This window comes from Pleurodeles waltl, chromosome 11 (assembly GCF_031143425.1).
Source record: "Pleurodeles waltl isolate 20211129_DDA chromosome 11, aPleWal1.hap1.20221129, whole genome shotgun sequence".
Taxonomy (NCBI): Eukaryota; Metazoa; Chordata; class Amphibia; order Caudata; family Salamandridae; genus Pleurodeles; species Pleurodeles waltl.
Genome location: NC_090450.1, coordinates 986,039,886 through 986,062,067, shown reverse-complemented (window position 1 = coordinate 986,062,067; position 22,182 = coordinate 986,039,886). Strand labels below are relative to the sequence as shown.

At 45.1% G+C, this 22,182-nt stretch overlaps 1 protein-coding gene across 1 annotated transcript in view; it reads right to left on the bottom strand.

Annotated features, from left to right (window-relative positions):
* TXNRD2 (thioredoxin reductase 2) overlaps positions 1-22,182 on the bottom strand; it is a 355,985-nt gene that overhangs the window by 192,606 nt on the left and 141,197 nt on the right. Inside the window, exons 9-10 of the mRNA XM_069215297.1 lie at positions 4,076-4,095; positions 2,544-2,635 (exon numbers count right to left, since the gene is read on the bottom strand). Coding sequence (XP_069071398.1) covers positions 2,544-2,635; positions 4,076-4,095 — 112 coding nt within the window. The remainder of the gene's footprint in view (positions 1-2,543; positions 2,636-4,075; positions 4,096-22,182) is intronic.

Genomic DNA, 22,182 nt, shown 5'->3' with positions numbered 1-22,182 from the left:
TTGTTGGACACTGATGCTAACGTGTGTGAAGGCATGAGAAATGCATTGTTGGACACTGTGTTTGTGATGCTAAGTGTGAAGGCATGAGAAACGCATTGTTGGACACTGCGTTTGTGATGCTAACATGTGAAGGAACGAGAAACGCCTTGTTGGACACTGTGATGCTAACGTGTGTGAAGGCATGAGAAACACATTGTTAGATAGTGCGTTTATGATGCTAATGTGTGATGGCATGAGAAACCCATTGTTGGACACTGCGTTTGTGATGCTAAGTGTGAAGACATGAGAAACGCATTGTTGGACACTGTGATTCTAATGTGTGAAGGCACGAGAAACGCATTGTTGGACATTGCGTTTGTGATGCTAAGTGTGAAGGCATGAGAAACGCATTGTTGGACACTGTGATGCTAACGTGTGAAGGCATGAGAAACGCATTGTTGGATACTGCGTGATGCTAACGCGTGAAGGCACGAGAAACGCCTTGTTGGATACTGCATTTGTGATGCTAAGTGTGAAGGCATGAGAAACGCATTGTTGGACACTGTGATGCTAATGTGTGAAGGCACGAGAAACGCATTGTTGGACACTGTGATGCTAACGTATGTGAAGGCATGAGAAACACATTGTTGGACAGTGCGTTTATGATGCTAATGTGTGAAGGCATGAGAAACGCACTGTTGGACACTGCATTTGTGATGCTAAGTGTGCAAGCATGAGAAACGCACACTGTGATGCTAACTTGTGAAGAAACGATAAAAGCATTGATGGACCCAGCAGTGGCCAATATAACACCACCCTGAACCCCTCAGCTGGTGTAAGGCGAGGTAACTGAACGGTAAAGCCCTCGCATGGAGCTGGTGTTTGGTTTAGGGCTGGAGAACCAGCACTGCATTATGGCAGTCTTGGTAACAGGTGACAAGTGATTGGAAGTCTAGTCTGTGGCCACTGAGGGTTGTGCATACACCTTGATGCTTCTTAAGGCTCTATGTCTAGATTACCAGGGCTTTTTCAACCCTTTCTGACCTTAGCCTGCACATAATGAATCACTCGATCTTAGTTTGCAATGAGAAAGGCTCTTCCTATTGGAAACAATCTGAAGCCCCTCCAGCAATTACTACTAATTAGAAAGAACAGAGCCACTCAATCATTTTCTATTCATGGCATTAGGAAGGCTGCAGAGGGCCCGTGTGGCTGAAGAACAGTGTAGAGTATTGTCAGAAAAACTCGTGTAAATTGTCAAGTGAGTCAGAGACATCGTGGAGGAGGGACTGGGTCTTTGCAGGGTCTGGAATTAAAACAGACACATAGGGCCTGATTTAGATACTGGTGGATGAGGTACTCTCTCACAACGGTGACGGATATCCCGTCCGCTGAAATTGAAATCCTTAAGATATAATGGGATTTAGATTTCAGTCGATGGGGTATCCATTACCGTTGTGACGGAGTAACTTGTCCATCAACATCTAAATCAGGCCCATAGTGATATAGAAATGTGCAAGCTGGGGTCCCCAGCACCCACAAATCTCTGCTCTGAAGCTGCCAAGCTTGGGAGGAAATGTAAATTAAGCCATTTTACAAAGAGTTGTTCGGAATTGGATTGTCAGCAATGGTAACCCGATTAAAATGTTACCTTTGTGGACCGCGGGGGTGGAAGTAAGACTGATTCCATTTCAAGAGAGCGCCTTGATTCTTACTCCGGAAAGCCTGGGCTGGGAAGGAAAGGATTTCAGAATCGAGGGGTTGGGCGCCTTGTTAGAGGGGTAGACATGCACTGGATATCCGGGGGAGACATGACGCGCAGATACAACCATATGTCTTTCACATAATGACTTGCAGACACCACCTGCGTCACCACTATATCACCCAATGGCTCCATTTCACTGTTAAATCTCTTTGCAATCTCTCTCTGTGGTCAAAGGTGCTAAATGCTTCCTGGAGATCAATCCTACACCCATTGGCCCTCTCGCTCTGCCAGACTCGTTTCTGCTTCGATTGCTTTCACTTTCGCTTTCAGTTTTCTTTCTGAAACTAAAACCACCCACTTCAAACACTAAGGTCAACAATTTCCGGGGCGGGGTTACAGTCAAAGGTGAAGGAATCTCAAACGTCACTCTCGGTATTGTTACTGAAAGGAGAAACAGGAAGTCCTAGAACACTGGGCCTAAAGCAATCTCCAGGAAGCCAATTCAGAAAGCTTTCTTACCTGAGGCTTGCTCCATTCTTTCTGTGTAAAGAGTTAGAGCAGTATAGCAACTTAAAGCATCAACCTGACATTATATGTTTCCTTGCAATCAAATCCTAGGGCAATTTTACTACTCCGAATAGTAAAGCGGTTTAGCAAAGATTGTGCAGAAGTAGAGGTTTTGCAGAAGGTTTTTAAAGAATACATCAATGATGACGTTCAGGCTTTTCTCAGTACCGAGCACTTGCAAGAAAGTAGTTTGTTAGAGTGCAGGTAGTTATGGAAAGAAAGGAATTACAAACTGAACTGACAATGAAATTAGACAAGCTCCCACTGATTGAAATGTTGTGCAAAGAAGTACCTGATCAAATCCTCGAAGCGGTATGCTTCTCACCATGGCGGTGGTGTCCACTCCAAGGCCTGTGAGAAATCCAGCACATTCAAGAGAAACATCTGGCCATTGTGCAGTCAAGGAGAGAAGGTATATTTCCAAAAATATACATTTCTAAAACAAGCTTCTCACAATTCCTTCCCACTGTATCCATCAGCCCCAAGAGACCACCCCCTCCATTCTGAGGCTAATTCAAAAAGTTAATTTATGTTCAGAAAGTGTGTGTATGTATTTGTGTATTCGTAGCGTGAAAGCAGTCCGGGAAGACGTAAGAGAGATTTACACAATTAGAAAAAGTGGTACAGTGCCCAAAATAGTAACAAAAACAGAAAGGCATTTTGTGTAACACAAAATAATATAATATATCTTGCTTCATCAAGACAACCTTCATGCAACAGTCGGACATTAAAAGTACAGTTTGCAATGCACAGACTTTATTAAGATTGCACTGAAGCAACTAATTTCCGCAAGGAGGGTTTGTGCTGTTGCATAAATTTTAGAGAGTTGTCTAGTTAAAATATGATTATAGTTTGCAGCCCTGCGGTTCTGGGGTGAGAGGGTGGGGGTGGGGTTATATACAGTGCACTAGACCTAAAAATGGTAACAGACCACTTTATAAGTACATGCAGTTTTTACTGACCAAAAGAGAGTAAAAAGAAAGATTCATATGTCTACAAGATATAGTAGCAATGGGTAAAATAAAATAAAACCTTTACCTTGGAACACGGAGTAAAGACCCTAGAAATAATACAGATGTGTAAAACGTCAGTGTAAGAAGACACCAGATGAATTAGGACCCAAAACAGGGGTGGGGGGGCAGAGGTGCAGGCAACCAAGCTCAGTTATCCCCACCACTGATAAACAACCTCAAAAAACTGAGAAGGTCAGTACTAGTTAGGAATTAAGTGGTATCCACTGATATGAACTGGCGAAAATCACAACAGGCACCACCAGCAAATGCAGTTTCGGATACATGTACCTTTGTTACTTTGCAAGACGATAGTTTTGCCCGCTTTCTTTTGGCATAGCGTGGCGATGGACTGTTGTTTGCCTGTAGTGATGCTTGTACGAGGGCCAGAGGGAGATGGTATTCAAAGTAAGACAGAAAGGAAAGTAACATCTATTGCTGGGTACCTGGGAGAGGAAGAGGGGTGTAGAGCTCTCCTTTTATGGAGTAATTTATGCAAAACACTCACATGCGGCAGAGAACTGACAACTCAACAGGCACAGTCACTGCGACACAGATACACAATCCAAGAGATGCATTAAAAAGCAGTCTGAATCTAAAGGCCCTAGAAGGACTGCTGCTTTAAGAACATGTTTCAGGTGCTGCTAGCAACTTCTCTTGCAAACATTCACCAAGAAGGACTCCCAGGTCAATCCTAGCTCAGCCATCTCAATGATTAAGTGTTTTTATCAGTTCAATCTCTCAAACACTTTAAATACTAAATAGCATCAATCAGAAAAGAGCAACCAATGGGATGTCAACGAATAAAGGATACAGCTGGCTCCAACCACTAATCTGTAGCAAAAAATAAGAACAGAAGGAATGGGTTATGTCTCTTTGTTAACACGACCATGCATCAATCATGTCATGTTAGGTCTACTGACTGACTTCAGGAAAAACTACTTTAGCTTTAGCTTTTCAAGTGGCTCAGCTTCCTGAACCCAAATTAAATGCACTGATAAAGCTGAAACCTGGGTTTTGAGGTCAATGATTTTGTTGTAAGCCAACGGTGGAAGAGTAACCAATATTAACACGCACATTTATTTCCAAAGTAAACCAATGTGTAATATTGTAATTTGGCTGGTGTACACTGTACCATGTTAATTTCAAACAACATGTTCGGATGAAAAGAAGAAAATATGCAATATGTGAGGATCTACAGTAGATGAGACAATAAAGCGCTTCTATGAGAGTGCACAGAAAAAAACAATTAATTTACAGCTTTAGATCGTGTTGCACAATTTGCATGTATTTGTTGCGAATAAAACATATCCAAAACGGATTCAGTACAGGTCTTTAATATTCACACTTTCCATCTGCTTTGATATAAGGAAAAAAACTTTTAAAGATGCTAGATTTATAGAAATTATTTATAGAAAATAACATTTTTTTCATGGTTTCAGAGACCGATTGATTAAAAACCTAAATAAAGAAAGTATTGACACCTTTGTTTCCCAAAAAAGCACTTTTAGAAAATTCTGCAAGAAATTAACTCTCTCTCAATCTTTGAAATAAATGTACACGCGTTTCAAGAAATACCTCAGGTTTCTAGAATATCAGTCTGGCTACATGAAATATATTTGTACATCAAACGAAGCAGAGGATTTATTTCTAAAGCTAAAGATAACCTTGGGTACATTAAAAAAATCACTTTCCATGAACAATGGGTGCTGAAGAGCACAGGTGGACGGACGTGTTGTTATTAGTCAGGGGACTGGGAAATGGACTCTGCCTTCATGGACGGAGAAAGAGGGTTGTGAAATCCTACTGCACAGCACAGGGGACTGTTGGCTAAGTGCCTTTCAGCTACACCTTGGTCCAGATCGCTCAACCTCTGCCTGGACAACAGAACGTGTCCAGTTAGGCGTGGGCTGTGCCACCCATTGTGACAGGTACTTTTGCACATTCAGTCCGGCGGAAACAATTGGGTGAATTCTTATCTGTCAAATGGCAGTCATGTGAACTGGATAAACCGAAGTCTGTTCACCTACCATTGACCAATGTCTATTGGCCCTGTGCCTCGGCCTATGTGATTGGGTGCTGAGCAGCCATTCAAAACGGCTGAAACCCCACACACCTTTCTGGACCAGCTTAGTGTCCAGGGCATACAGTGCAGGGGCGATTTTCACTGGTGAAAAATTAAAGTCTAGCAATGACAACAATTCAGTTATGTTAGCCGAATGCTGGGACATGCAGGTTTTGCCCATTCGCATTTTGGCAGAATCATTTTGCCCTCTTCAAATGAAGAACAAAAGAAACACTGCCGCAGAGTCACCCATCTGGAGCATGGAGGAAAAACCTAATGAGTGTTGCACTTAAGTGATGCTCCCTCAAACCAGAATCCAGTATGAAAGCACAGATTACATATTAACAGATACCAGAATCAAGAGACACCTGGTACTCTGTCTTCTTGCAGGAAAGAATGGTCTTCTTGATATCTGCAACTTCTCTTTACCTGTGATCAGCCTCTTTCTAGGCCCCTCAGTGATAGGACATTCTTAATTATAATGTGGAGACGTCTCCCATGCAGATATACTAAACCTTTGCCTCCCACAGCAGGTAAAAGATCCTACTATTTAATAGGATCTGGTTCTTTTTAAGAATAAGCTTCACCATCTCAAATTATCAAGTCATCTCAAGTACAACATCTTCCAGTTTCGATAAAAATACATGTTTTATTTCAACAGTAAAATATGTTACATCTAACATACGCCAGTTCCATCCATTAGAATTGAGTACTTACTCTTTCATACAAGTGCCTTACTATAACTTGCGCCCCGACCATGCAGAGCGTGGTCATCAATTTTGTCTTTTCAAATGTTGCATTAATGTTATCAATGATGTCATAGAACATGTCATGAATGAAGTAATATGTGAGGCATAAGCAGTGCATAAAGGGCACGAGTCATAGTTACTTCAAGTTAAAACACAGTTCCTGCCTTTCTTCCTGTTCCCGCCAACCGAAGTCGGTGCACGGCTACGGACGCAGGACCCGTAATTATATTGTCCACATTGAAAAATTCCCAAAAACGCCAGCACTCCAGACAGCTCCAATGGTATTATTTAATGGCTTACATCAATGGCAACATGTTTCATGATGCCTCAAGAAAAATGCAAACAGTCTTCAAGTTAACTATAATTGGTCAATTTCAGTGGGTTTTAGAGTTTAAAATGTAATGTTTAACTGATGTTTTTGCCTAACTATAACGTTGTGGTATCTGTAAGCTTCTATGGCGATGGATTAGAATACAGAATGTGATGAAAAGTAAAAGAATGTGGACCTGTGAAAACTGTAAAACGTCAGTTACCTGCCAACCTCCATTGTGGCTGGGTCGTTTTACTTTTCCTTAAATACTTTTAAAGGCTAATAAATACTTTTATGCCGACTTCGCTGGATTCTCTCTCTTCTTTACATTGGCGACGAGCTGCTAAAAAGACCTACGCCTTCGATCTCCTCGATACCAAATCTTTAAATTACTAGCACGATACAAAGGTGGGTAACGTCTCAACACAAGATTCAACATACAAAGTACACACCGCATATTTACGAATGGCAGATGATAACAATTGGTGAGCAGAAAAAAAAAAAATTATGCTTGCGGCTAGACGATGACTTTAATATTGATCCAAAAATATACGTTAGTTCCTTTTAAGAAACTCATTTCAGAGTGAGTGCTACTACTGAAACAGTTGTGAGAGGCACTTAGACTTAGTGTGACTTTTAAGCACATACCCTATATTTTGTGGCTGTTGTCTGCAGTTGCTGGGCGTTCTGCTCGTGCCACGCGCGCATGTCTGTCCACTCGCGTTGGTCAGCTACTGTCTGGCACAGCAAGAGTTCGAGGCTCTGCTCGCGCAGTGTATTCATTCACAAGAGCACTGTCAGAGTCGTCTACACGTTACTGGTTCTCTTCAGCTGCAGCAAATCACGTCACCACATTCACCACTTGTGACGTAGACAACGTAGGAAGTCAGGCTGGTTGTATCCTGTTACCATTGTAACGTTTGTTGCGTGGGTTGTCCAGACGAACCCAAACGTGCCGCGTGTGGTGCAGCTAATACTGGTGCTGGGAGAGGCAATGAAACTCCCACTGTTATACGCACACTTTCTAACAGAGTGTCACTCCAGGTAGGATTTGGTACTGGAATGGACTGTTTGGGAGACTTTTACGGTGATGTGTACACCTACAAGTGCGTTACTGTGTCATTTGGATTTACGGTGATGCACACATCTTCTGTTGGCATCGTACGGTGATGCGCACACCTACAGACTGCGTGTCACTTGGAAAAACCGGTGATGCGCACGCCTTATTTTGGCAGGTCATTTTAGATCTCTCGTTTTTTGGTTAGTTTTCTCCATATTTTAAGGTCACTATAAAAAAAATAAAAAAAAAAATATATAGAGTGGGTTTAAATGGTGACATGCATATCTAAAAACTTTGTCTCATCTTTTTAAAACCTGGTACTTTCCCTTAAAGTCACTTTCTACAATAAACTCATATGTGCTATTTAAAATAGTTCTTACGCAAGCACAGTGCTGCATATTTGTTGTGTATTTCCTGGTGAGGATGCAGAACGTCACTTGCCCGCCATTCTTTTCATCCACACCTGGTGAACCACCAATCAAAGGAGCTAAGTGGAAGAAAGTCTTCTTCCACTCTGTTAGAGTATGCAGTGTGTCCTTAAGCGCTGAAAGGAAGACTTCATTACTTTTACATTGCTTAGTCTCAGAGGGACAAGAAGTCTTCGAACATTTACCCGAGTAATCAGATGAAGAGTCAAACAATTCAAATAAATTTGAAATTTGTCTAGCCAAACCAGACAAACACCATTTACCTCAAGTAAGTACTATTTTACAAAGGTACCATTTTGGCTGATGAGACCGTTGAGTCTAATGTTACAGCATTACGGAAGTTAGGAGCTGCTTGTAAATTTGAAGGATTACTTGAGGAACGTATACGTGACCAGTTCATGTTAAGGTGTAACATTGGTAAGATAAAAGACGAACTACGGCGGAAAGATAATCCAAGATTGGATGAGGTGTTAATTATAGCAAAGGGTCTAGAACATTCCTTAACATGCGTGAAAGTGTTGAGGAAAGAGTGTGCCAACAACTTACCTATACATGTTCAAAGCATAGCAAGGACATTCAGTGAGGGAAATAAGAGCTCAAAAGGAAAAGATAAATAAATAATAAAGGCAACATACTAATGCTAAAAACAGAATTGGAAAATCAAAGTGTTTCCGGTGTGGGAGCACTGGACATTTAGCTAATAATAAGTCATGTTACAGTCAAATGTCACAATTGTGGAAATGTGGGTCACTTTGCAAAAAGCTGCAGGTCGACCGAAGATACTAGATGTGTGAGTGAAGTAAATGCCAGTGGAGGATGTTGATGCATACGATAAGATGATATGCACTGCGGTGAAGTTGTGCTTCAGGTCGAATCCTGTAAAAACAAGGGACTGGCAGACGAAGTGTTAGTCAAAGGTCAACCAGTCAAAATGTTGTTTGACTCTGGGGCGCAAACTTAGTTCATACCAAAATATTTTTATCGGGACAAACTCAGAGAAGGTGAAACTGTTCAAACCAGATATTCAACCTATAGCCTAAGGAGATCAACATATAAAGTTACTAGGACACTTTTGGGGAGAGGTGGAATATAAAAGGTAGTTACACTGCTGGGAAAGTTTATGTTTCACGTAAAGGTGAGAATATTTTAAGTTGAATTCATCAGGGTGAAATGGAAATCATGTTGGACCCTAATGGGCAACCCAACACAGTTCTGAAGGAGGTAAAATTAGAAAGAGAGTTAAACAGTTACCTAACCCCTGTAGCGGTGTGAAAGTGATTTCTGTGATGGACAAAAATAACAATGTTCTCTGAAAGGAGTTGCGCAAAAAAGTTTAAAGAGGTGTTTTAAGACACATTGGGATGCCTGACCAACTATTCTCACAAGATAACATTTAGAGATAGTGCTACACCTGTGTGTTGTAGAGGACGTGGAGTACATTTAGCCTTACGTGATGCCATGCTCACGGAGATTAACAAACTTAAGGAGGGTGGTATAATAGTGGACACAGAAGCTTTGTGGTTGGCCCCAGTTGTGATGGCTTGTAAAGAATAATTCCACCCGTTAACCTCAGAGAGACAATTGTACACTTGGGCCAACAAGGGCAACAAGGAATTCCAAAGTCAAAAGAACGGCTAAGGCTATACTAATGGTGGCCTGGCATTGATGTCCAAGTTGAAAGAATGGTTAGAGATTGTGGGGTATGCTTGAATAGTGATAAAGTTTGTAAAAAAAAAGAAAAAAAAAAAAAAAGAACCCAACTTCTGGTGGTAACACAGTTGCCGATCAGTGCATGGCAAGAAATTGCTTTGAATTAGGACCAATCTCATGAAAAAATGGACAACATTATGTGTAGATTTGTATTCCAGATGTTTTATTTACCCAAAGTATTGAAACAAAAAGTGTAATTAAATTTCTTAGCAAAGTGTTTAGTAGAGAAGGCTTACCCGAAGTACTTTTAACAGATAATGGAGTACAATGGTGTCTAATGAAATGGAAGAATTCTTGTTGACATTTGGCATCAAGCATAAGATGTGCTCTCTTTATCACCTGGAAACAAATGGAACTGTAGAAAGGTTTAACAGGGTGTTGAAAGAAACTATACAGGTGGCAAGGTCTCAAAATAAAAACTGGAAGCCTGAAGTCGAGGAGAGAGTGGTTTTGTACAGACTCACTCCTCATTCCATCACTGGTAAGGTGCCTTTTGAACTATTCAGAGGCCATATACCCATTTCCCTTATATATACAAGCTGGATGTGAAAAAAAGAGGTGGGTAAGACAACTAAAACAGATTTGTGGGAAAAAAGGACAAGATTACTATTTAAGACATGTGGTGTCATCACTAAGGTTGCATTGGGTGATATGGTAAGGGTGGGAAAATCCTCGGATGGTTGAGGGCACAAAATTCTCTGCTCCTCTCAAAGTCTTTAAACTGTTTCGGAATGTGGTTAAATTAAGTGACAATCACATATAGAATTTAAGTAGAGTAGTAGTTGTTATTAAAAACTCAGAAAATTCAGACATTATGAATTCTTCATCAGGGGCCACTGCACTCCAGGTAAAGACCATACCGCTCCAGCTCAGAGTGCTTTAAAAATCATGAAAAGCTCTCCTGGGTTCATGCATTCAATATCCCAGGAGACTTACTGTGAGTTTTAATAAAATATCCCTCGGGCCTGCGAGCTCCCTGAAGCCCTGCACCACATCCTAATAAATGGTTAGTGGTGACCCTGAACCTCCGTGGGGCACCAGGAAGAGAAAAATGCATAAACAAAGCCCTAGCAGGGCATTATGGATCTCTCCTCTGCAGAGCAGTGAATATTTAATGAGTGGCTCCGCTCTCTTTCTGTGAGGCCATTGCCACCTTTCTTTATCTTTCCTGAATCTATTTTCTGGATGCCCAGGTCCAACCAGGTGTTTTAAACAGACAAGGGAACCCAAGGCTGAATAGGGACCAAGGGTAGTCATAAAGCTATAAGGAACACAGGTCCCTAAGCATACATATAATAAACTGATGCACAAAATGCAAAAAAACATGCATATGGTGGCTTTTACTTCTTATTTTATGCATGCCATTTACTCATTGGGGACCACGTTCCTTCCTTGATGCTTCTTCTTAGCACACAGCACTGTTTTCCAGCATGCCCTCACCATAAGGGTATCACGGCTGTTCAACAAACAAAGAAACAACCCACCTCCAAATTAGGTTCTACAACGTAGAATCCCACACTATAGTAACATCAAGCAATTAGTCAAGAATGCAAAATACATTTCAAATACTTTTGTTATATAACTGGATAAATTCTAATATAACCAAACAACTATCATTCAACTACTATAGTTGAATGATAGTTCTTTAGCAAGGGAGCAAGATATCCAGGTACTGCACATCAGAGTACTATATTATGTACTATGTGTGAAATTATAATCATGAATATGAATAATAAAAATGACTCTGGCTATATTAGAATGTATCCAGTTGTTGAACCTAATTAGAGGTGGGTTGTTTATTTGTTCTTGTTTACTGTCCCTGCTCCGCTCCTATATTGCCTGTTTTCAGGGAACCCGTATGGTATTGTTTCGAGCTTTTAGTATGTAATTATCTCGATAAATATATTTATCTCTCTTGTTTTTCTTCTTTTTTTCCTCTTATTGTTCTCAAATTGCAGGTTGCAAAGTATATTTACTGATTTATTTATTCAAATTATATAAGCAGGCAAAAATTGTATTGACCTGATGATGATCCCATATGTTGAGGGGATCGAAACTTCGTCGAGTAAGTCACTCTGACTCTTGTGAATTGAGAAAATCGCTCTTTTGGGTGCTGTAGTGCTATCATTTTAAAAAGCAATGTGACTGTTTTGCTTATAAGTAATTTGTGATGTCACAACTTGTTTCTTTGCCTGTTTTGTTTATGCAATACCTGCTACGGTGTGCCATGTAGGGCTGTATACCCTGAAAATAACCAATTTTAATTTGTTCATTATAAATAAATCGCTACTTGTTTTTTACTTTGTCTGTGCATGATTTTTGTCCATTGAGAGCATCAGTGTTTATATGTATGCTTAGGGACCCGTGTTCCTTCTACCTTCAAGTCCGACCTTGGGTACCCACAACTGCTAAAAGGTAAAGGGGGATGCAGCGGACCCGTCAGCTCACCAGCTCCTTCAGTGCCAGAATGGGAGCCAGCCACAGATTTAAAAAAAAAAAAATTGTGGGTGCCCTGGTCTAACTTGGGGCACCCACAACTCAGGATCTGACTGGGGGGGCCAAGGAGGTAGGTCCAATCTGCCCGTGGTCTGCCTGCTCTCCAGTCTGCACCCATCCTCGGGTACCAAGGTGGAAGTCTGCCACAGCAGCATGTGCTCCTGCCTGATGGGAGCAACCTTTATTTCCACTTCTACCTGTGGCAGGAGCAATCCAGTGTTCCCTGTCTGTGCTTTTGTAGACAGGGAGGTAGACCTCCCGGAGTGTCCTTGGGAATGGGGTCCCTGAGGCCAATACATGGCTCAGGAAGCCAAACATATACCCACCTCCCCAATATATTTTTCAACAAAAAAATGAGTAAAACTTGCAAAAGGCCTAAAAAATTGACACTGGAAGAGGGGCTGATGCAAACCCACCCCTCCCCATGTTCATATAAAAAAGAAAACATTCTGACCCCGGCCATGGTCCTTACTGGGGGAATTTTAATGAAAAAAGGACACCCACTCATTTTTTTATTGTATTTTTTCTGGCTTTCCCACCATACTCCGCGGATCACAACATGATTTGATTTTTTATTTTCGCTCCAGTGGTGGCCCCTCCAGCATCTTCTCCCCACCCACTCCACAAGGGCTCGAGGGAGGTGGGGGGGGGGGGCATGGAGTCCGACCCTGACCTCTTATGTACTTGCTTTCAAAAACATTTTTAGGACAGGAAACCATGTCACTATGTCTTGTAATGGTGGCCGCAAAATTTCTGTTCAAGTTGCAGCAGGCCAATCAGAGCAGTCACTCCAAAAAGACCCCTTGGCCAATCAGAATATCTCAAATTTTAGAATTCAAGTCCAACGGTCAACATATCTATATTTTTCTTACCTTCGTTTTTCCAAAACTTCTGAACGAATTTACACCAAATTTGGTGTAATTCAATTCACCTGTTTTGGCTGTAATGCTGACTAACATTTTCTATTGGAATTGCACAGAGAAGACATGTTTTGGTCCCCCACTTTATCACGGCTACTGCTTAACAGATCACCCTGAAACTTTCCAGGAAGGAGCTCAAGTGGGTGAACTTTTTTTGGAAAGTTTCATGAAGATTTGTCAAACGGTGCCAAAGTTACTGCAATTCCAAAAACGCTCTTCCAATGAGGTCTGACCTAACTATAACTACAAAGTGGCGTCTGCCACTGTTAAATATATATATTCAAATTTCTATTCCTCTGCATCCGGGAAGCTGACATTCACTGCGGCGACCAGGCTTCAGTGCCAGATTTCTGCCCCCTCCACCCAGTATCACTTAGCACACATGGATGATACTCACGACTCAGTCCAGACTTGCAAAAATAAGTCATTTTAATTCTTTTGTGCCCAACGTGTGTCGTCGTTGGGCAGAAAAGGAATAAAAACCACTATTTTGCAATTCTGTAGTGGCTCATTAGTAGCATCCAAGGACTAAGTGATACTGTTTGCATACATAAATATATATGCATACTATTTATGAATTAGGCTTGCATGCCACTTGGGGGTGAAACACATTGTCTGTAGACCTGTGAACCGAACAACTAAAAATCAAGCAATTGAACAAGACGACCTGCTGCATATTCTCATTGTTTCCTGAAACTATCTTTCCTCAACATATAATATAGCAATGAGATGAATGGTGTGCCATCATTTCTAACAAAATTTACATGTTATTACATACCCTGCCTTCCTTTTCTTGGGTTTGTCTCTCCCATAGAACACAACTGCTTTACCATCCTTTTAACTGGATCACTTGTATCCTTCCACTGCAGACGTTCATGGAACTATTTTTTTCTTATATTCCCTCTGTTGGAAGGCAGGGCTGGAAAAATCTACTTGACCACGAGTCATTTTTTTTTTTAATCAGGTCGAGCTATTTTTAGGACCTACTTGCCCCTTCTGGCAAGTTGACACAGAACAGATGTTCTGTTTGGTCAGAAAGTGAAAAAGATGCCTTTAAATCATGTTCTTGTTACATTTGCTTCATGATCAGAGACAAAGGTCAAAAGTCAAATTGTCTTTTTCCATTCTGACTGCAGAGTTCCACATTGTCTAAGGTGACCTGTCTGACCTGCTATAAAAACTGTAAAATGAAAGTCTAGGTGGGTTTTTCCTAACACACAACATTTAAATAACTAAGTCAACTGTACAAAAAATTCAAAATACATCTTAGTAGCCACAAAAGACCATTTTCTGTTCTTCAGTGTGATGCAAAAATATTTTAATAGGATGAAAACAAATAAGAACACTTTACTTGGTGAGGTTCAAACAGTGCTTAATTTGTGCTAGTTGTTTCCGGTGCTGAGCGCCGGCACTTATTTTTGCGGGCCGGGGCTTATTCTTCTCCCTCAAGCATTAGCTGCAAGCAAAAGACACATATGGGAAAGACGGAGGAAGGGGAAAACGAAAAAGCGTCACAAAGGGAAAAGGTAGAAAGCTGCTAGAGTGAACTGAAGGGGCAGGAAGTGGCTTTATATGGATTGAAGAGGCCTGAGATGGCTTCAGGATTATGCCGCCTCAGTATTCCGTGTTCCCACATTTAATGGCTGCAGCTGCATGTTTAAGAGGAGGGCTTTGGGCACTGGCACAGTTTTATTTACAAATTAAGCACTGGGTGCATATGATAAATATGTTTCCTGAAAGCCAGTTTTCACAGATTATTAATACACTACATGGTTTTATCAGCAAAGCTGCAAGTTAGTGGGAAGGCATGTGGACATTTCTCAGAAATGTACTGCCTGTAAATGACACTGTGCTACCACATCATGCTTTAGTAAAATATTTATTGAAAGTGAGTGTTTAAATATAAACTGGGAAATACGTCTGCCCTGAAGGCAACGCTATTAGTAAACTAAAGCAAGTCAATGATCATATGTACCCTACACGTGGGCTAGATTCCTATTATACATGGAGCAAACATTTAGGGTCAAATTTACATTGTTTTCGAGCAGGACTGAGCCACAAGCCTTCTTGCTGCGCTGCCCTGCATCTAAACATAAGGGCAGGAATGTGCCGTACATACAAGACATGGTGCATTCCTGTCCTTATCCCCTGCACTGGCGCACAAATTGCTGCTGTGCGCCAACGCAAGCACCCTTGCACCATGTTGCAACGGTGCCTGCGTTGCGGGGATGATTGTTTTTGTGCAGGAAGGGTCACCTTAAACCACAAAAACAATCCACTTTCTATGTGTGCTGCAAAATGCAGCACGCATAGAAAGAGGTAAAAACAGGGAGAAATAAAGATATTTCTCCCCGTTGCCTCACTTCTACACCACCCCTGGAGTGGCGTAGGGTTTTGACGCATTCCCAGGTTTACCAAACCTTGTAAATCTAGGAATGCGTCAAAAATCCCTGGGTGTTGCATGGGAACATCCACGCAACACCCATGGAAGTGCCTACCCGACGCAAAGTACATCAGCACAGCGACTTGCACTGCGTTGCTTTACTCCATAGCCACAAGGCCATGTAAAGACACACAAAGTGGTTTGGGGGCGGCCTTGTAGATATGGGTCAGCAGCCTGTGCCGCCAATGCATCAAAAAGAGTGACACATCGGCGGCGCAGGTTGCTTGTAAATCTGGGCCTTAGTCTATTATCCAAACAAACTACTTTTTTTGTACATCAGAAATGCTGAACTCACATATTTGAAGGTGCACTCGCGAGAATGAAGGAAAAGGCGACTCTGTAAAATAAAATATTTGCCTAGGATCACACAATTTGAGACCCGTTTATAGGTCAAGGACATTATAGTTAGGTCTATTAGATTATTCAAGTTATTCGACCTGCCGGTCTAGTAACAATTGTAACATTTTTCAACCCCTGAGAGGTGCGTGTCTTCTTGCTCTCTTTCCCACGCAGTTGTGTGCTGCTTTCCCCCTTCACATTGTGTTTTCTTGCTCTCTTTCCCACTCAGCTGTGCACTGCTTTCCTCTTCACATTGTGTTTTCTTGCTCTCTTCTTCCCCACTCAGCTGTGCACTGCTTTCCCCATCACATCGTGTTTTCTTGCCCTCTCTTTCCCACTCAGCTGAGCGCTGCTTTCTCCATCACATCGTGTTTTCTTGCTCTCTCTTTCCCACTCAGGTGTGTGCTGCTTTCTCCCTTCACATCATGTTTTCTGGCTCTCTCTTTCCTACTCACCTGCGCACTGCTTTCCCCATCACATTGAGTTTTCTTGCTCTCGCTTTCCCACTCAGCTGTGTGCTACTTCCCCCTTAACACTGTTTTCTTGATTTCTCATTCCCACTCAGCTGTGTGCTGCTTTACCCTCCATAATGTGTGTTCTTGCTCTCGCTTTCCCACTCACCTGCGCACTGCTTTCCACATCACATTGAGTTTTCTTGCTCTTGCTTTCCCTCTCAGCTGTGCACTGCTTTCCCCTTCACATAATGTTTTCTTAACACTATTTTCTTGCTCTCTCTTTCCCACTTAGTTGTGTGCTGCTTTCCCCCTTCACATCGTGTTTTCTTGCTCTCTTTTTCCCACTTAGTTGTGTGCTACTTTCCCCCCTTAACACTCTTTTCTTGATTTCTCTTTCCCACTCAGCTGTGTGCTGCTTTACCCTTCATATTGGAAAGATCTCTGTAATGCTTCTTAATTCCCCAGCTCGTTGGTACACCTTCCACTACTCTGCTGTTCTCCGGCCCGCCTGCTCCCTGCCGCTCAGTGTCGGTGTTACTCGCTCCTCCTACCTCTCCCACTCGCACCTGCACACTTTTTATGTTAGTGTTTGATTTACTGCTTCAAGATGGGCATCCATCATCTTGGAACAGCAAACTAATAAGAAACAAAAGGTTGGAGTGTCATGACTTATGCACGAAAATGTGTGGTGATGAATCATTGTGCATACATCATCATGCTGAGGCCAAAATGGAAGTGCATGTGTCATCATGCTTGCATGTGTCATCACGCTTGGGTGCCTTGTGAATTATTTGTTGATGTTACTGATCATGTGCATAAACGTTTTTCTTCCTTTTTGTGATGGTGATCAAGATCTGCAAAGAGCATTTACAGAGCCAAAGAGCTGGCTAACAGCTTTTGAAGGTAAGTTGTATTGACTGTCCCAATGCTTGTTTATTCGGCAGACACAGATTACTGGGCCTCAAATGTTGATGTTCATTAGTAATAACTGCCATCTAATTCGGCTTTGTTGTGTTTCATATATGTTTTAGGTACTGATGAAGCAAATTAGCAATACCTGTACAGTATACAATGCAGAACTACATCAGACCAAAGGGACGCCAGTGGCCTGGGGGGAGGGGACACGGCTCCATGCTGCAGGGGGCATGGGTTGGGAGTCTTAAACTAGTGGTGATGGCTGAGGAGAGGCTACTGCATGAATAATACAGACCCATCGAAAAAAAATGGACACCACCCTGGCCACTGCAAATTCCACAGATTTGGTCCCAACTGTCAAGGGCAGAGTGAGCATCAAGAAATGAGAATTATCACAGCTCTAAAACATCTTCTGGATGGCAGGGGGTGCCTTGAATTGGAAAGCACCAGGTACGTAGGTGGATGGGTGCCTTGCCATGGAAAGTGCCGTGAACGTAGGTGGATGGGCGCCTTGGAATGGAAAGCGCTGGGAGCGTAGGTGGATGGGCGCCTTGACACGGAAAGCGCCGGGTATGTAGGTGGATGGGCGCCTTGACATGGAAAGCACCTTGACTTGGAAAGCGCCGGGTAAGTAGGTGGATGGGTGCCTTGACATGGAAAGCGCCGGGCACGTAGGTAGATGGGCGTCTTCACATGGAAAGCGCCGGGTACGTAGGTGGATGGGTGCCTTGACATGGAAAGCACCTTGACATGGAAAGCGCCGGGTACGTAGGTGGATGGGCGACTTGACATGGAAAGCGCCGGGTACGTAGGTGGATGGGCGCCTTGAAATGGAAAGCGCAAGGTGCGAACAAGGATGGGTGCCTTGTCATGGAAAGCGCCGGGTACGTAGGTGCATTGGCACCCCGACATGGAAAGTGCCGGGTATGTAGGTGGATGGGCGCCTTGACATGATAAGCGCCGAGTACAGAGGTGGATGGGCGCCTTGTCATGGAAAGCGTCAGGTATGTAGGTGGATGAGCGCCTTGACATGGAAAGCGCGGGGTACGTAGGTGGATGGGCGCCTTGACATGGAAAGCGCCGGGCACGTAGGTGGATGGGCGCCTTGAAATGGAAAGCACTGGTTAAGTAAGTGGATGGGCGCCTTAACAAGGAAAGCGCCAGGTACGTAGGTGGATGGGCGACTTGACATGGAAAGCGCCGGGTACTTAGGAGGATGGGCGCCTTGACATGGAAAGCGCCGGGTGCGTAGGTCGATGGGCGCCTTGACATGGAAAGCGCCGGGTACGTAGGTGGATGGGCTCCTTCACATGGAAAGCGCCATGAAATGGAAAGCACCAGGTATGTAGGTGGATGGGCACCATGAAATTGAAAGCGCCAGGTACGTAGGTGGATGAGCGCCTTGACATGGAAAGCGCGGTGTACGTAGGAGGATGGGCGCCTTGACATGGAAAGCGCTGGGCACGTAGGTGGATGGGCGCCTTGACATGGAAAGCGCTGGTTATGTACGTGGATGGGCGCCTTGACAAGGAAAGCGCCGGGTACGTAGGTGGATGGGCACCTTGACATGGAAAGCGGCGGGTATGTAGGTGGATGGGCGCCTTGACATGGAAAGCACCTTGACATGGAAAGCGCCGGGTACGTAGGTGGATGGGCGCCTTGACATGGAAAGCGCCAGGTACGTAGGTGGATGAGCGCCTTGACATGGAAAGCGCGGGGTACGTAGGTGGATGGGCGCCTTGACATGGAAAGCGCCGGGCACGTAGGTGGATGGGCGCCTTGAAATGGAAAGCACTGGTTATGTACGTAGATGGGCGCCTTGACAAGGAAAGCGCCGGGTACGTAGGTGGATGGGCTCTTGACATGGAAAGTGCCTTGAAATGGAAAGCGCCGGGTACGTAAGTAGATTGGCGCCTTGACATGGAAAGCGCCTACGTAGGTGGATGGGCGCCTTGAAATGGAAAGTGCCGGGTACGTGGGTGGATGGGCGCCTTGACATGGAAAGCGCCGGGTACGTGGGTGGATGGGCGTCTTGTCATGGAAAGCACCAGGTACGTAGGTGGATGGGCGCCTTGACATGGAAAGCGCTGGGTACGTAGGTGGATGGGCGCCTTGACATGGAAAGCGCCGGGTACGTAGGTGGATGGGCGCCTTGACATGGAAAGCGCCAGGTACATACGCGGAGGGTGCCTTTAAATGGAAAGCGCCAGGTACATACGCGGATGGGTGCCTTGTCATGGAAAGCGCCTTGACATGGAAAGCACCGGGTATGTAGGTGGATGGGCGCCTTGACATGGAAAGCGCTGGGTACGTAGGTGGATGGGCGCCATGACATGGAAAGCGCCAGGTACGTAGGTGGATGGGCCCCTTGACATAGAAAGCGCTAAGTACATAGGTGGATGGGCGCCTTGACATGGAAAGTGCCGTGAACGTAGGTGGATGGGCGCCTTGGAATGGAAAGCGCCGGGAGCGTAGGTGGATGGGCGCCTTGACACGGAAAGCGCCTGGGTATGTAGGTGGATGGGCGCCTTGACATGGAAAGCACCTTGACTTGGAAAGCGCCAGGTAAGTAGGTGGATGGGTGCCTTGACATGGAAAGCGCCGGGCACGTAGGTAGATGGGCGTCTTCACATGGAAAGCGCCGGGTACGTAGGTGGATGGGTGCCTTGACATGGAAAGCACCTTGACATGGAAAGCGCCTGGTACGTAGGTGGATGGGCGCCTTGACATGGAAAGCGCCGGGTACGTAGGTGGATGGGCGCCTTGAAATGGAAAGCGCAAGGTGCGTACAATGATGGGTGCCTTGTCATGGAAAGCGCCGGGTACGTAGGTGCATTGGCACCCCGACATGGAAAGTATGTAGGTGGATGGGCGCCTTGACATGATAAGCGCTGAGTACAGAGGTGGATGGGCGCCTTGTCATGGAAAGCGTCAGGTATGTAGGTGGATGAGCGCCTTGACATGGAAAGCGCGGGGTACGTAGGTGGATGGGCGCCTTGACATGGAAAGCGCCGGGCACGTAGGTGGATGGGCACCTTGAAATGGAAAGCACTGGTTATGTACGTGGATGGGCGCCTTAACAAGGAAAGCGCAAGGTACGTAGGTGGATGGGCGACTTGACATGGAAAGCGCCGGGTACTTAGGAGGATGGGCGCCTTGATATGGAAAGCGCCGGGTGCGTAGGTCGATGGGCGCCTTGACATGGAAAGCGCCGGGTACGTAGGTGGATGGGCTCCTTCACATGGAAAGCGCCTTGAAATGGAAAGCACCAGGTATGTAGGTGGATGGGCACCATGAAATTGAAAGCGCCAGGTACGTAGGTGGAAGAGCGCCTTGACATGGAAAGCGCGGCGTACGTAGGAGGATGGGCGCCTTGACATGGAAAGCGCCGGGCATGTAGGTGGATGGGCGCCTTGAAATGGAAAGCACTGGTTATGTACGTGGATGGGCGCTTTGACAAGGAAAGTGCCGGGTACGTAGGTGGATGGGCACCTTGACATGAAAAGCGCCAGGTACGTAGGTGGATGGGCGCCTTGACATGGAAAGCACCTTGACATGGAAAGCGCCGGGTACGTAGGTGGATGGGCGCCTTGACATGGAAAGCGCCGGGCACGTAGGTGGATGGGCGCCTTGAAATGGAAAGCACTGGCTATGTACGTAGATGGGCGCCTTGACAAGGAAAGCGCCGGGTACGTAGGTGGATGGGCTCTTGACATGGAAAGTGCCTTGAAATGGAAAGCGCCGGGTACGTAAGTAGATGGGCGCCTTGACATGGAAAGCGCCTACGTAGGTGGATGGGCGCCTTGAAATGGAAAGTGCCGGGTACGTGGGTGGATGGGCGCCTTGACATGGAAAGCGCCGGGTACGTGGGTGGATGGGCGTCTTGTCATGGAAAGCACCAGGTACGTAGGTGGATGGGCGCCTTGACATGGAAAGCACTGGGTACGTAGGTGGATGGGCGCCTTGACATGGAAAGCGCCGGGTACGTAGGTGGATGGGCGCCTTGACATGGAAAGCGCCAAGTACATACGCGGAGGGTGCCTTGAAATGGGAAGCGCCAGGTACATACGCGGATGGGTGCCTTGTCATGGAAAGCGCCTTGACATGGAAAGCACCGGGTATGTAGGTAGATGGGCGCCTTGACATGGAAAGCGCTGGGTACGTAGGTAGATGGGCGCCATGACATGGAAAGCGCCAGGTACGTAGGTGGATGGGCGCCTTGACATAAAAATCGCTAAGTACGTAGGTGGATGGGCGCCTTGACATGGAAAGCGCTGGGTACGTAGGTGGATGGGCGCCTTGAAATGGAAAGCGCTAGGTACATAGGTGGGTGGGCGCCTTGAAATGGAAAGCACCAGGTACATAGGTGGGTTGGCGCCTTGAAATTGAAAGCGCCAGGCACATACGCGGATGGGTGCCTTGTCACGGAAAGCGCCTGGTACGTAGGGGGATGGGCGCCATGACATGGAAAGCGCCTTGACATGGAAAGCACCGGGTATGTAGGTGGATGGGCGCCTTGACATGGAAAGCGCTGGGTACGTAGGTGGATGGGCGCCTTGACATGGAAAGCGCTGAGTACGTAGGTGGATGGGCGCCTTGACATGGAAAGCGGCAGGTACATAGGTGGATGGGCGCCTTGAAATGGAAAGCGCCGGGTACGTAGGTGGATGGGCGCCTTGAAATGGAAAGCGCAAGGTGCGTACAAGGATGGGTGCCTTGTCATGGAAAGCGCCGGGTACGTAGGTGCATTGGCGCCCCGACATGGAAAGTGCCGGGTATGTAGGTGGATGGCCGCCTTGAAATGGAAAGCACCAGGTACGTAGGTGGATGGGCGCCTTGACATATTAAGCGCCGGGTATGTAGGTGGATGGGCGCCTTGACATGGAAAGCGCTGAGTACGTAGGTGGATGGGCGCCTTGACATGGAAATCGGCGGGTACGTAGGTGGATGGGCGCCTTGAAATGGAAAGCGCCGGGTACGTAGGTGGATGGGCGCCTTGAAATGGAAAGCAAAAGGTACGTACAAGGAAGG